General features: G+C 50.7%; 1 protein-coding gene across 1 annotated transcript; it reads right to left on the bottom strand.

The window, feature by feature from the left end:
• Positions 1-9,749: 9,749 nt before the first annotated feature.
• LOC128783283 (olfactory receptor 14A16-like) lies at positions 9,750-11,100 on the bottom strand. Its single transcript, XM_053933937.1, has 2 exons — positions 11,028-11,100; positions 9,750-10,757 (listed from the first exon to the last, which is right to left on the bottom strand). Exon 2 carries the CDS (start codon positions 10,732-10,734, stop codon positions 9,802-9,804), a length of 933 nt encoding a protein of 310 aa, XP_053789912.1. The 5' UTR covers positions 10,735-10,757; positions 11,028-11,100; the 3' UTR covers positions 9,750-9,801.
• Positions 11,101-15,649: the final 4,549 nt, after the last annotated feature.

The following is a 15,649-nucleotide window of genomic DNA, read 5'->3' as shown; positions in this document are numbered from 1 at the left end:
TGCATCTGCCAAAGGGATTCTGTACTGTCGATGCAATGATTATGCATTTGGATGAAACATTTTGTGAAAAATGCCAATCACTTGTTTTTAGAATTTTTAAAAGTTTAATAATAATAAAATCGTTATAGAAATAGCAATGCAATTAGAGCAATAAAAATTTAGAGTAAGGACAATTACAAGACAATTAAAAGCAAAGATTTACAGACATCCGGATGTTCTTGGGCACTAAGCTGCCAAAAACATGCCTTGCGAACAAAGGAATAACCCTTAAAAGCAACAGCCTGTTGCATATTCATCTATCTCATATATGATGCATAGATTCCTTGCAAATTAAGAACTTTTCTGGTTTTTTCAACTTCTTCCCCTTAATCCTGGTGCTTCCATAAAGATGGAGAGAAGGTGGAAGAATATTTGTCTTTCCCGATAAGGAGGCCATAACTCTTTGTGTCCTGTCACTGTTATCTCTCTGCGTAGAGTTTCTTGAATATCTTATCCCTTTCTTGAGCTAGTAAAAAATCTTACATTGCAGAGTTTCTATGTTAACATTTTGTTATAACCTAAAACTATATTTAACACACCACTCAAGAGAATTAATACAGCATAACTTTCTAATATTACACATATCATATTCATTTTAATATTTGTGAAAAGCCACTCATAAAAGATGCATTTTTCACAATTTCATGGCTGTTTCGGGCTTCTTCCAATTTGTTTCTTGGAGGTGTTATTGCAAAACAACTGACTGCTTCATCTGCTCGTGCATTGCTTTTGCCTAATCTAATGTTCCACTGATGGCTTCTGATATGCATCATGCAGAATTCTTGCTCTCTTTGCTGAAGCGTGGTATGTAACTGTACAAACAGTTCACCAGGCTGCTGATTTTTTGTTTCTCATAGCAAAGCATCTTCAATGCGCTGCACTACGCCGACTACACACAATGACTCTGATGCTATGTTTACCGGCGTATCTTTCCAGTTTCCAAAGCCCAGCACACGGCTTTCGGTTCTAAGGTTTGGAGGCTGTCTCTCTGTTGCCCAAGGATGATGTGCTTCTGCCAGTGATTTTCTGATTGCCGCACACATGCAGCCTTCTTCATTTTTCGCCCTGCATCTGTAAACACCGTTGGCCCTTTAACTGGCCTTTCAGAACAGAGTGGCGTTTTGACACGTATCGTTCAAGCATCAGCTCCATCTAGTTCAATGATTCTGTCCCTCCTTTTTCTTACCAAAGCTGCTAATGCTTCTGACCGATACGAAATACGATGCCATAGTTGCATTGGCAAAAACACCCACTCAAGAATGATGGCCGTGTCCTCCCCCTTTTTCTTTTGCCATTGTAGGGTAATGGCAAGGGGAGAAGTGGTGGCGTTGCAGATCAGAAGAGATAATGGCTGATCTGGCAATCGGCGATTACTCCATCCTGTTTGAATCTTACGAGCTACTGCATCCAGGGCAGCCTGTTGTTCTGGTGAACGGGTGCGGGGTCTTTGTGCCTCGGTGCCATGCAGCCAAGACTGGAAGGGGAGGAGGTCATCATTGGTGATGCCAACTAGATTACAAACCCATTGTACATCTCCCAAAAGCCTTTGAGCATCATGCAGGGTACCGATCTGTGCAGTGATGGTTACCTTTTGTGGCCTGATCTGAGCGTCCGAGATGAGCCAACCCAGGTATTTCCATGGTACAGAACGCTGGACCTTTTCAGGGGTGACAGCCAGTCCACAGGAGTGCAAATGGTTGATGATCCACTCGAATTCACTATCTGTTAAAGCAGATTTGGCAGCAAACAAAATATCATCCATGTGGTGATAAATGAGCATGTGAGACCATCGCTTTCACACAGGCTGAAGTGCCCAATCCAAAAAGATTTGACACATACTTGGACTCTTTCTGGACCCCTGGGGTAAAACTACACATTGATAGTGTTTGGCAGGGGCTGCACGGTTGACAGATGGCAGAGTAAATGCAAACCTCTGTGTATCATCAGGGTGTAAAGGAATTGTGAAAAAACAGTCCTTTAAGTCTATTAGTATTTGCCAAGTTTGTGGGATCATTGTAGGAGCAGGAAGGCCACTTTGCAGTGCACCCATACCTAACATTTGATCATTAACTTTTCGTAAATCATGCAAAAGTCGCCACTTGCCAGATTTTTTCAGGATGACAAATATAGGAGTGTTCCACGGGCTTGTGGAAGGTTGAATGTGACCTGCGTTTAGCTGTTCCTGCACTAACTCTTCTGCAATGCGCAGCCTTTCTGAGGTCTTCGGCCACTGGTCTACCCACACTGGCTTTTCAGTTAACCATGTAATTTTTAGAATGGGCGGCTGCCGCCCAGTGGCCGTGGCACAAAATGCTGATCTGTTGTCAGCACCAGTCCCGGTTGTGACAAAACATCCCTTCCAATCAATCCTGGTAAAGTGTGTGGAAGCTGCATTACAATTACAATTAATTACAATTGTTTGGCTGTCTTCAAACTGCAAAGTAATTAAGTCTTTACTTTGTTTTGGTGCTTTTGCTCCTCCCACCCCCACTGCTTGGGCAACTGGAGATTGTAATTCCCATGTCAGAGGCCACATATGTTGATTAATGATGGTGACATCTGCCCCAGAGTCTAGTAATGGTTCTAAACTAATTTGTTGACTGCCCTTTTTCAGTTGAATTTCCGGATATGGTCTTTGATTAAGGTCCAATGTGAAAAACACATCATATCCAGAGGATCCAAAACCTTTATTTCCTCTTACTTTAGCTACTTGGCCTTGTTTTCTGAGTTTTTCATAATATTCTCGATGTGTAAGAAAGTTGTCATAAGGAAGTATTTGTGCAATCTTGCTGCCTTTAGGAATTGTTACAGTTGGTTGTAAAGCAGAGGCCATGTTTGTACTTGCCCTATGAAATCTGCATCTATTACATCGGGTAATGCAATTACTCCTTGTTTGCTTGTTGACGACCTGCCAAGTAAAAGCCCTCCGGCTGGAGACTCAGCCCTGAGCACAGGGCCTTTTACTTCAGCTGGAATCAATGTTACCTCTTTGTTGCTCAGGGTTACCTCTACTGTGGTTGCCACGTCCACTCCGAGACTCCCTCGGGTGGCTGGGACGCGCTGGTATAGGAAACCGTATTTTTCATCTGTGTTGAAGGGGTGTGTTGGGTTGAAGGGGTGTGTACTTGTGTCTTTGTGCGGAGACAGGTCGCGCTGCTCTGCATGTTTCTTGACGGTTTGTGAGCACAGGCAGCGGTGGCATGAGTGTCAGAGTTACACACATGACACCAAACAGTTTTGGAACAGCTTCGCCGCATATGCCCAAATTCACCACATGGGAAGCAGGTAGCAGTTTTCATCTTTCTGTTATTTTGACCTTTTATTTTAGCTTCCTTGCCTCTATTTCCAGACAGAGCAGCTGCTATTACATGACCTTGTTCCTTTAATGTTTCTTTCATCGCTGCCGTGAAGGCGGCTGTCTGATTATTCTGTTCTGCCCGAGTGGCTCTCATAAGCATTTTGTCAACGGGGCTCCCTTGGGGTAATGTTGCCAGGATTGCTCTCATTCTGGGATTTGCTCCTTCAAAAGCGAGAGTGCGGAACATATGTTCCTGGAGTTCAGGAGGCAAATCTGCATTATCTTTCATTGCTGCTGACAGACGGTCTAGGAATAGTCCACAGGGCTCTGTTCTTCCTTGGCGGACAGCGGTCTAAGGTGCAGGATTTTCCTATCAGGTATAGACAAAAGAGCTCAGTGGGCTCAAGTCTGGGCAATTTGGTGCATTTGAATAGGATATGGTAGCTGAACCTGTGTGTTAGAATAGGGTCCTTGCCCAGTTAGCATGTCTGCCTGTATACCATACAGAGGGTCTCCTACTATTAAATGTTTATTTGCTTCTTCAACTGCTCATCTTTTCCATTCTCTTTCAAACAACAAATACTGAGACAGAGTGAGGAGAAGGGAAGCAACTCTTGCACAGTCAGCAGGGGCAAGGACATCTGCTGTAGAAATAAACGGAATAATTTGTCGGGTAGCTTCTGATCGAATACCATGGGTAGGAACTGCTTGTTTTGCTGGTTGCAATATTTTCCAATCATGAGATTCCCAATTTGCTTAATTATTACTGACTATTACAGGGCAAGCAAGAGAACTGTCAGCCTGCCATTCACCTTCTATGATAGCATCTGGAATCACACCCAACCATCGCTGTTGAATTGGATCTTTTTCCGGCCTTGGTGCCTGTGGGGGTATTGCAAGGCATCCGGGCATGGGTGGAGCAGTCGGCTCCTCAGGGGGTGTCACAGGGACTGGGAGGGAAAGGGGTGTCGGAATAGTCTTTAGCACTGACACAGTCTCTGTTCGTTTTTCCAATTGTTCCTGCCGTATGGATAATTCTGCTAATTCCTTTAACACTTCTTGAATTGAGTCATTAGAATCCGATTTTTTAGCTTTGTACTTAGATTCAGAGTGCTTTGACCTTCTAACTCTATCTTTTTCCTCTCCCTCGGACTCAGCCGACAGCATAGATTCGTCTGATGCTATGTCAGGCAAAGGAGGGCACAGGGAAGGGCAGCATTCTTTTCTTTTCCTTTCTACCCGCAAGCTGAAGCTGCCTTTTTCGGCCTTGCATCACCCACCGCCTCAGGAATTTCTTCTATTTCTGCTGCTTCAGGCACTGCTTCCATATCTATGGCTTCTCTTGAAGGGGGATCAGTTACTTTTTCTAATTTTTGACCATCTGCAGCAGACTCTGATGGGGCAACCTCCTCTTTTTGTGATGGATTATTTAGCAACTCTTGCAAATTAGAGCAAACAGGGGCAGAGATTCCTTTCATGGGGACCTTTCCAACTCCAAAAATGTTAGCGAGACGTGATGGCTTGGAAGGAACTTGTTGCTTTGCTCCACTCACATCGCCTCCCAAATCCTCAATGGCTGCGGCAGCTACCTTTTTCTCAGCTTTCACAGTCTCTGAAGTATTGGTGATAGATTTCCAAGTAACTCCTAACTCCCTTGCTTCTTTTCCATTTTTTCCACCTTCTATCCTGATGTCCTGGAGGTAGTTTCCTACCTCTTGCCACTCAGATTCACTAAAGAGCAGGGCAGGTTCAGAAAGCTTTCCTGTTTTTACGTGCCCATTTTATTAGGGCTATTACTTCTTCTTTGGTGTCCTCACCTCTCTTTGAGAGGATAGTTGTCAGTAATTTAACTGCCGCGTCTAATTCCATCCTGGTCTTACCTTGGCCAGGGCTTGATCGGCCGCTCAAGCTCCGGACTCTGCTCTTGCGTTTGCCTACCAGGCCTCTCCTGCCTCCAGCTCTCCGGCTCCCAAATCAGGTGCTTACCTGATGCTTGGGAGCCTCCCGCATGTAAGTGATCCGCATTTAAGCAAAGGAGTCCCTGTTCATGGTGCCAGTATGAAGGGGGTCCCACGGAGAGCCGGCCGGAGTAATGACATTCAAACCACTATGGCTACATGTCCTCCTCCTTTATGGTCTAACTTATCCATATTTTATTCCTTATTGCCTTACATCATACAATAGCTAATTAACATTCATTGGTTAAGATCATATGATTACATCTACAAGTCACTTATTGCTTGGCTGTTATACTACAAGCGTCTGATCAGGTTATAGTACGTGACAGTTTTCAGCATCCAGCATAGACTATTGTATTCATACAAAGCTTATTGTCTTTCCAAGGATGTCCTAAATTCTTCTCAAGTAACTAAAGTATCTCCGTAATCTGCAGGCCAGGGTTGTCCAGTTCCTGCAGAGAAATGCCATCAAGGATATCATGCCCTTGTTCCATGAGAAATTCCTCTACATTTCTCGAATGTCACACAGCTGGTCTCTAATGTCACAGCCTGTTCTGTGATGTCATAGCCTGCTCTGTGATGTCAGACCTCTGCCCTGTGATGTCACAGCTGACTCTGTGATGTCACAGAGACAGCCTATGATACCATAGTTGCGCGATGACCTCACATAACCCACTCTGTGGTGTCATATCCCACTCTGTGACCTCATGTTCCCAGATGATAAATTGTCTCCACCTGCTGAGCACACACAATGCTCGTTCTGCAAAACCCCGGGCCTATGGAAACCACACAATGCCCATTGTGTGAGAAGGGGAACTGAAATTCACCAGCCTCAGTGTCCTGCCAGCTCAGCCAGGCTGATGGGAACATTGGGGTCCACAACCACCAGGGACCACCAGAGACCCCCCAGGACAGAAAAATGAATGCAAAAAATGGGAGGGGAAATGTGTTCATGATTTTGGGGAAATGATTATCATCTGTGTGTTTAGTCCCAGACAATCAATGAATATGTATGCAAAATACAGAATATGAACAGAAACTTTCCTGCACTCAGCATGCTTGGCTTTGGGAGGAGCTCTCCCCCATGCATCCGGCTGAATAAAGAATGCTGCTTCCTAATGCTACATTGGGGTTAAGGAGTTTTCTGTTTTACCGAATTTTTGGTAAGTCCCACTCCCAAGGAAAGCTCTGCCTCCTGCTGTTCACAAACAGAGAAGGGCTGGTGGCAAATGTGGTGCTCAGAGGCTGCCTGGGACACAGTGACCATGAAATAATCAAGTTTTCAATGTTCTGTGAAAGAAGGAGGGGCATCAACCAAACTTCTACACAGTAATTACGGAGGGCAGACCTGGGCTTATTCAGGATGCAGATTTGGAGAGTAGCGAATCAAGTACTGATTCTTTCAGGGAAACAGCCCTTAAAAACAAAGAGGTCCAGGAAGGAAGGACACATCTCAAGAAAGAAATCCTAAGGGGAAAGGAGCAGCCTGTCCCTCTGTGCCAAAGTTGAGCCAGCGAGGAAAAATAACTGTTCTCTCTGAGCATGGAGCTTTTGTGGGAGCTCAGGAAAAAAGAGGGTGCATCAACTTTGGAGAGAAGATCAGGCATGTCAGGAAATCTTTCAGGATGTTGTTAGGTCGTGCAGAAAGTAGAGTGGTGAAAGGTCAATTAGAGCTTAACCTGGCCACTTCTGTGAAAAAGAATAACAAGTGTTTTAAAAATAAACTAATAGCAAAAGGAGGGATAAGTAGAACTTCTACTCTTTATTGGATGCAGTGGGGAATAAAGTAACTAAAGGAAAAGCTGAGCTGCTTAACGCCTTCTTTGCCCCAGTTTTCAACATTAGGACAGGCCATGCTCAGGACAAGTGTTCTCCTGAGCTGGTGGATGGGGACAGGGAGCAGAACAGCTCCCTGGAATCCAGGAGGGAGCAGCTGGGGACCTGCTGAGCCACTCAGATGCTCCCAGTTGTCTCTGGCACCAGATGGGATCCATCCTAGGGGGATGAGGGAGCTGGTGGATGAGCTCCCCAAGCTGCTCTCCATCATTTCTCATCAGTCCTGGCTCACCAGGGAGGCCCCAGAGGACTGGAGGTGCCAGTGTGAGCCCATCCCCAAGAAGGGCTGGAAGGAGGATCTGGGGAACTGCAGGCCTGTCAGCCTGACCTCAGTGCCCGGCAAGGCTCTGGAACAGATCACCCTGAGTGCCATCACAGGGCACCCGCAGGATGGCCGAGGGATCAGAGCCAGCCAGCGTGGATTTCAATGTCTGCATTGATGATCTGCATGAGGGGACTGAATCCACCATCAGGAAATTTGCAGATGACACCAAGCTGGGTGTGAGTGTGGATGTGCTGGAGGGTAGGAGGGCTCTGCAGAGGGGCCTGGACAGGCTGGATCCAGGTCCAACAAGGTGAGGTTTAACAAGACCAAGTGCTGGGTCCTGCACTTTGGCCACAAAAACCCCTGCAGAGCTACAGGCTGGGGCCAGAGCGGCTGGACAGCAGCCAGGCAGAAAGGGACCTGGGGGCACTGATGGACAGCAGGCTGGACATGAGCCAGCAGTGTGCCCAGGTGGCCAAGAAGGCCAATGGCTCCTGGCCTGGATCAGGAATGGTGTGGCCAGCAGGAGCAGGGCAGTGATTCTTCCCCTGTACTGGGCACTGGTTGGGCAGCACCTCGAGTGCTGTGTCCAGTTCTGGGACCCCAATTTAGGAAGGACATGGAGGGGCTGGAGCGTGTCCAGAGAAGGGCAACAAGGCTGGTGTGGGCTCTGCCACACGAGTCCTGTGAGGAGCAGCTGAGGGAGCTGGGGTTGTTTATCCTGGAGAATAGAAGGCTCAAAGGAGACAAGGCGGTGTCAGGGCACAGGTTGGACTTGATGATCTCCAAGGTCTTTTGTAGCCTGGCTGGTTCTGGGATTCTCTGAAACCACCCTTGGAGCAGTTGCAGGAGGAGCCCTGGGCCTCCTCTTCAGAAGCTGCAGCAGCCCAGGTCCCTCAGCTTCTCCTCACAGCCCCAAAGCCCATCCTGTCAGTCCTGCAGAGCCTCTGCAGCCCCTCCTCCTTGCCCAGAACAGGGAGCCCCACAGGCAGACACAGCAGCCCAGATTTACCCCCTTGGCCTGGGGTGCCTCTGGCAAGGGAGCAGCACGAGGCAGTGCAGGAGCCTGCAGACAATTCCTGCAGCACTTGTGGGATGATCCTGCTCCCCAAGGGATGTTCCCATGGTGCCAAGTCAGGAACTCAATGGGGAGTGGGGCCAGAGAGGAGAGGGCAAACAGGGATGGGCTGTGTGCAGGGCAGGGAACAGGGCTGGGCAAGAGAATGAAATTTGTAGAAGGAAGAGTAAAGAAAGCAAAGGTGAAGCCAAGGAAATGCTCAGGGCAGTTTGGGGGTGGCTGCCAGGCAGCCCTGGCTCTGAGCAACAGCGTCTGCAGTGGGACAGGGAACTCCCAGCTGATGGGAACAAACTTTCTGGCTGAGTGCAGAGGCCAGGACAAAGCTGAGTGGTTTCCCTGGCGTCCCTCAGCCCTTCCTGGCCCCAGGGGCTGATGGCATTTGTGCTCCCTCAGGTTCATGTCCCCACAGCAGCAGCACGGGGGTGCTCCCGCCTGCTGTGTGCAATGCAAACAGGGGCTCCTGAGCCAGTGCTGCCGTGTCTGTGCCTGCAAGGATGGGGCACCTGTGTGAGCTGGGGGAGAGGCCAGGGCTGCAGAGGGGGGATGTTGTTGGCCGCTCCATGAGGATGCTCTGGAACGCTGCCCTGGGCTGTCCAGCGCACTGGGGATGGATCAGCCCCTGCTCTGCTGCTCCTTCCCGTCTCCCCCAGGGCCCTGGCAGAGCACCAGCCGTGCTGTTTGCCCCCAGCCTGCCCACGGCCAGCCTGGGGCTGCTGACGGGGGTTTTCTGTGCTGAGCATTGGCCTGGCCGTGTTCTTGAGAGAGCCTGGGCAAGGAGCCTGGAGCCCCCAGGCCCTGGCCTGAGGAGTCAGCGCTGCCCCAGCAGTGCCCATGGCCTGTCCCTGCTGCAGCCCCGGCACTGCCACCCCCAGGACTGTGCCCGGCCCCGAGAGCACTCAGGCCCTGCAGCAACACCAGGGCCACCAGGGCAGCGGGGCAGGGCCACGGGAGCAGCACTGGCAACACCAAGTGCTGCTGCTGCTGCTGGGCACAGCTGCTGTGCCAGCACTGATCTGCCCCCAGCTCTGCACACAGACATTGCTGCTGCAGCTCCAGAGAAGGCAACAAAAGGGCATCTATGCAGAAAACTTTGCTGGGAGATCCTTGAGTTCCTTTAAAGGCACTGAGAGCACAGCCCCTCATTGACACAGTCTGTGGCTGCAGGGAAGGTGGAGAGAAACAAAATGAGAAATGGCACAAACAAAGACATTGCTTTGTGGACAATATTGAAAAAGAAAAACAAAGAAAACAAACCTCCAAAACGAAACCAACAAGAAGAATCAAAGATTACTTTTATTTGATGTGATTTGGGGAATAGCCTATAAGTCTACTGTTTCTGAAATGGTCCAGTCATCAGTCTCCACAGTGCAGCCTTGAGCTCCGAATTCCTCAGGCTGTAGATGAGGGGGTTCAGGGCTGGAGGCACCACCGAGTACAGAACTGACAGGGCCAGATCCAGGGATGGGGAGGAAATGGAGAGGGGCTTCAGGTAGGCAAATGTGCCGGTACTGAGGAACAGGGAGACCACAGCCAGGTGAGGGAGGCAGGTGGAAAAGGCTTTGTGCCGTCCCTGCTCAGAGGGGATCCTCAGCACAGCCCTGAAGATCTGCACATAGGAGAAAACAATGAACAGCAAACATCCGAATCCTAAACAGACACTAACAGCAAGAAGCCCCAGTTCCCTGAGATAGGATTTGGAACAGGAGAGCTTGAGGATGTGTGGGATTTCACAGAAGAACTGGCCCAGGGCATTGCCCTGGCACAGGGGCAGGGAGAATGTATTGTCCGTGTGCATGAGAGCATTGAGAAAGGCACTGGCCCAGGCAGCTGCTGCCATGTGGGCACAAGCTCTGCTGCCCAGGAGGGTCCCGTAGTGCAGGGGTTTGCAGATGGACACGAAGCGGTCGTAGCACATGATGGTCAGGAGGGCAAGCTCTGCTGAGATGAAGAACATAATGTAAAAGAGCTGAGCAGCACATGCTGAGTAGGAGATGGTGCTGGTGTCCCAGAGGGAATTGTGCATGGCTTTGGGGACAGTGGTGCAGATGGAGCCCAGGTGGCTGAGGGCCAGGTTGAGCAGGAAGAAGAACATGGGCGTGTGCAGGTGGTGGCCGCAGGCTCCGGCGCTGATGATGAGGCCGTTGCCCAGGAGGGCAGCCAGGGAGATGCCCAGCAAGAGGCAGAAGTGCAGGAGCTGCAGCTGCCGCGTGTCTGCCAGTGCCAGCAGGAGGAAGTGGCTGATGGAGCTGCTGTTGGACATTTGCTGTGGCTGCACAGGGAGACCTGTTCATGGAGAAAGGACAGGGAAGAGTTAGAGGAGATACCTGTAACCAAAATCAAAGCCATTTCCCATACACCCAGCCCAGGAATACAGAGACACACTTCTGTGTTCAAGAGTTCTGGGGTTTTCTTCATAAGCTCCCCTATATTTGTCCTGGTGTTCTTGGATGTCAGAAACCCTCAGCATTTCTGCTGCCGTCAGGGAGAAAAGAGCAAGTTCTGTGAGGCAAAGTGGAGAGTGGAGAGTGAGAGGAGATGGTCTGTCCTTCTCACCTGTTCTGAGTTTCTCTGGGCTCTAACCTTTCTCTGGGGGAGGTTGATCAGCTTCCCACATTTTCCCTAAAAAACCCCCAGGTACAGTGGAGAGCAGATGGAGCCCAGCCCACAACCACAGCCCAGCTCCACATTTGTAGCCAAGGACTCACATTGCTCATTTTACCAACCCAGCAGCATTTTCAGTGTCAGAACACCTCTGTCTTTCCCCATCAATCTTATAACTCAGAGATGCTCTCGGACAGGTTTGCATCCTGGATTGGAGCTGCCAGCTTGGACTGAAATCTCAGGGAGACTTCCAAGAATCCTTCTGATGGCATTAGATGAAGGGAGATGCAGCTCCTTCCCTGGCTGCACTGCCAGCATTGCCCAGAGCCGGGCCCTGGGGACAGCTGTGTCACCCTGAGCCAGCTGTGCCCCCTGCCAGAGCCCCCAGTGCCGGGCAGCTGCTCCCAGCCCTGTGCTCTGCAGAGGGAACTGGGCCCGGGGCTGCAGAGCTGCCCCACGGCTCTGCTGCAGCTCTGCCTGCACAGGAGGGGCTGCACGCCTTGGAGCCCCGGCCCTGAGGGCAGAGGCTTGGCTGGGGGCACAGGAGGGAGGGGGCTTGTGCAGAGGGAGGGGCTGCACTGGAGGGGGTCCTCTGGACATCTCTAAACTCTCCCTGCCACAGCACTAATGGGTTTTGTTTTCTCTCCTTGCCTGATCTTCTCTCTGCTTCCTGGAGATTCTCCTCCTGCAGGTATTTCCCTGTACCTGATCTCTCTGTGCCAGCACTCACAACCCCAGATCTCTGTGCACTCTCCTTGGCCTGACAGAACCCTGCCTGTTTGCAGGGCACTGGCTGGGGGCAGCTTCTGTTTGCAGCTTGGAGAAAGGAGAGCTCAGACTGAGCCTGATGGCTCCAGCAGAGGTGATGCTGCTGCTGTCCATGGGCAGAGTGGCTGAAAGCACATTAGGGATCTCCTGTGAACCTACTGATCACTAAAAGTAACAGTTCAGATGTCTCAGGTGCTTTTCAAAATTCACAATCAACCTTTAATATTTATCCCCCCTCCCTGTCATTCTCCAATAGCAGGAAACTGAATACAAAGTCTTAGGAGCCTATTTCCTCATTTTTGTCAAAATCCTTGCCTTGGAAATATTCCATGACTGATCAGAACCCCCCAGCATGTCAGAGCTTCATGAGCATTTCACCTGGCCTGCACCAGAAATAGTCAGAGTTGTACTCACAGGGTCTGTGGGCATTGGGATGTTCCAGATTGAGGAGATCACTGCAGGAGCTGCAGCTGCCTTGTCCTGCAGCCAGAGGTTCCTGTGCCAAGGGCTGGCAGTGATTCTGCCCCAGGCACTTCTCAGCACCTTCCCAGCCCTGACTGATTGAAGCTCTCTGTGCCTCTGGGCTGTGCCCGGGCAGACTGCAGGCAGTGCCCCAGCCCTGCTGGGCTGGGAGAAGAGCTGCTCATCAAGAGAAATGTGCTTTTGAAGCTCTTCTTGGTTGCCAGGATCACCCTCTGTGCCAGGAGCCTGGCCCAGCTCAGCAGCACAGACACAGCACAAGGACTTGAATGACCCTCTGGGGCTTTGTGCTCAGGCCCTGAACATCAGGCCCTGAGAGGGAGCTGCAGAAACCTCTCTGTAGGAGGAGGGGTTGGGGAAGGCAGTCTAGGGTTGCCATGGGAAACAGCAGTTGTATGAGTTCTCCACCCCCTTTTGTAAGAGCATTGTCCCCTCCCCCTGTCCTGTCAGTTATAGTTCAAGTCTGCCCCTTAGCCTAGAATCTTCTCTGTTCCACGTTTTCCCTTTGGTTCTTCCACCAAGAACACTCCTTTCCATTTTCCCCACTGGTTAATGTTATATTTCCCCTCCCTTTAGCCTTCTCCCGATTGTACCCTCGAATGCTAAACCCTCCTACCCCTATGCAGTAAAAGAATCCTCACCCCGCCCTTCGGGGCTCTCGGAATCTGCCTCCCTTCTGCTTCGTTGTCTCCCTGTTTGCCCCTTCTGCCACCCTTCAATAAACGAGCAGGATTTCAGCAGCCCGAGTGTCCCTCCCGTTCTTCTGGTGGACCCTCAGATGTACCAGCTATCCGAGCTTCGTGCCGAGTGGCTACAAGCCCCCCACGGCTTGGCAACTGGCTTCCCAAACAGGGATGGACACCAGCGAGTCCAATCCTTGACCGTCTCCTGGAGATTGCCTGCTCTGTGACCAGCCTTCTCCAGGACTGCAAGTGGCGTTCAGGGCCAGTTCCAGGGACAGTCGCCCTTTCAGTTCGGAAGGCTTCTGTCTCCTGGGTTCTGCTGATAACCGACGGACCTTTGAGCTGCGCGGCAGCGGCGACGCCCTCGGACCAGCAGAAGTTCCACCAGACCCCTCTTCGATCTCCCCGTTTTATGCCTGAGTCCTTCAGAGGTATGCTTATCTCGCTTTTTCTTACGCCTGACTAGGCTTCACCTCCCTTTTTTGGTTTTTTTTTTTTTTTTCCTTTTCGAAGAGGGTGATTTAGCTGTGAGACCTGATATAATGGGTAACCGCCTGTCTCCAGCTCAACGGGAGTTTTAGATCCAAATTAAGTCCCACCTTGTTTTAGGGAACATTTCTTTTGATAAGAGAGATTTAAAGCCTTTTGTTAAATTTATTTTTGAACATTTTCCTGCTACTACATGGGAAGATGTTTTGGTGCCTGATTTCTGGGGAAGAGTTGGGAGTAAGATTTACGATTTACAAGTTCAGGGGAGGATTTCAGTCAGTCGTTTTTTTCCGCTTTTTCAATCCATTATTAATTTGTTAAAAAAGAAGGGAGAGAGTTGGGTCCCCAGTTCACCTACCTCGTGTTCCTCCCCCCCCAATCCTATTCCCTCTTCCCCTAAGGGCGGATCGGGAGACAGATCCTGCCATACACAGAGCTGCTGCCGTTCTCTGCTGCTTCCCGATCCTCCCTGTCCCATTCGTGTGTTGGGACTGGCCACCCCAACACATGTCATTCCTGTTCCCTCCACCCCAGAGACCCTAATCCTAGTTTGAAACCCTGTTGCTCTTTAGAGGACTTAACTGAACAAATAGGACAAAATGGTGCCTGCCTCATGGCGAAAAAGGACCAGCCCCAAGATGGCGTTCCTCCTTCTCCTTCACCCCAGAAAATTCCTGCCGTCTCGCCCCCGCCTCCTCCCCCGCCTCCGTCGAGTGCCGCCCCTGCTTCGAGACCGTCCCCTCCTTCCCTCTGACCACACCCCTGGGTGGGCCCCCTGTGGCTGGGACCAGCCCCCAAGTGGGCCCAACCCCCGTGGGTGGGAACCCCCCACCAGAAAGTCACGCCCCGGTGGGTGGGTCGGGACACGCCTCCTCCTCTCCTGCCACTGCCAGTTCCCATGCTACCGGAACCAGGAAGAAGCCTGGCCAGAAGCAGGCCATCCTGGTCTGCCGGACCCACTGTCTCCGGGACCCACCGGCCAGGGAGAGGCACCGTGCCCTAACCCGGACTGCTTCATCCTCAGAGGAGGATGAGGAGAGTGGCAGCCCCCGGCATTCCAACAAGTTGGGGGGGGGGGGTTGGGCAAAGATCAGAGAGGAGGCAATTAAGGATGGGGATTTGGAATTGGCACGGGACTTGGGCAGCTTTGCGGCACCGGTCATCCTCCGGCGGGGGAGGAAGCCAAAGTGGGAGCAAATTCCATACGCTGAGGTGAAGGAGTTAAGGAAGGCTGCCAAAGATTATGGCAGAAACTCGCCTTTCTTTAAAAATGTGCTGGACTTAACATTTGCTGGACATTTGCTAGTCCCCCATGATTTAAGGTATATTGCTAAGGCACTGTTTTCTCCCACCGAATGCGACCTCTGGGAGATTCATTGGAAAAAACTGCGCAAGTATGATCTCGCAGAGGTGGTGGGAGAGGGGGACGAGGCAATGGAAGCCCTTGCTGGAGAAGGGGAGTTCAGCCGTCCGGAGGACCAAATTCTACTAGCACAGGAGCTGCATCAGGACATATCAGCAGCGGGAAAGGAGGCACTGCTGAAGATACCGGACGGTAAGACCCCCCTCCAAAACTTTTCTTCCATCATGCAAGGGCCTGAGGAGACTTTTATTACTTTTGTTGATAGACTGAAAGAGGCCATTGAGAGACAAATAGACAACGTAGAAGCTCGTGCAGAGCTTCTACGAAAGATGGCCATTTCTAATTCTAATTCGGAAACAAAAAAGATTCTCCGTGCACTACCTCAGGACCCCGAGCCCACCATCTCTCAGATGGTGGAGGCTTGCACAAAGGCAATGTCAATGGAGCACACTGCGGCCCTGGCTGTCAGCAAAGGGGTGGGAGAGGCCATGATAAACTTAAAAAATACGCACTGTTTTAACTGTGATCAGCTGGGTCACATCCAGGTGAACTGTCCCCACTGGCCACAAATTCAACAACCTATCTTGCCCCCCCCAAGACCATATCCTAGGAACCCATTTTATCAAGATCACCAGTTTCATCTACAGCGACAAGGGTACCAGCCAGTGGGAAACTGGCGGCGAAGTACAAGGAAGGGCCGCGCAACGACACCAAGTGGCCCTTCTCAGCATCCCAGCCTCCCGACCATCAGGGAGGATGAGTGGCTGCGCGGCCAAGTCCAGCAGTTCAGG

This window comes from Vidua chalybeata, unplaced genomic scaffold (assembly GCF_026979565.1).
Source record: "Vidua chalybeata isolate OUT-0048 unplaced genomic scaffold, bVidCha1 merged haplotype W_reject_6, whole genome shotgun sequence".
NCBI lineage: Eukaryota > Metazoa > Chordata > Aves > Passeriformes > Viduidae > Vidua > Vidua chalybeata.
Note: the sequence above shows the minus strand (reverse complement) of the source record. Positions and strands in the feature narration are given on the sequence as shown.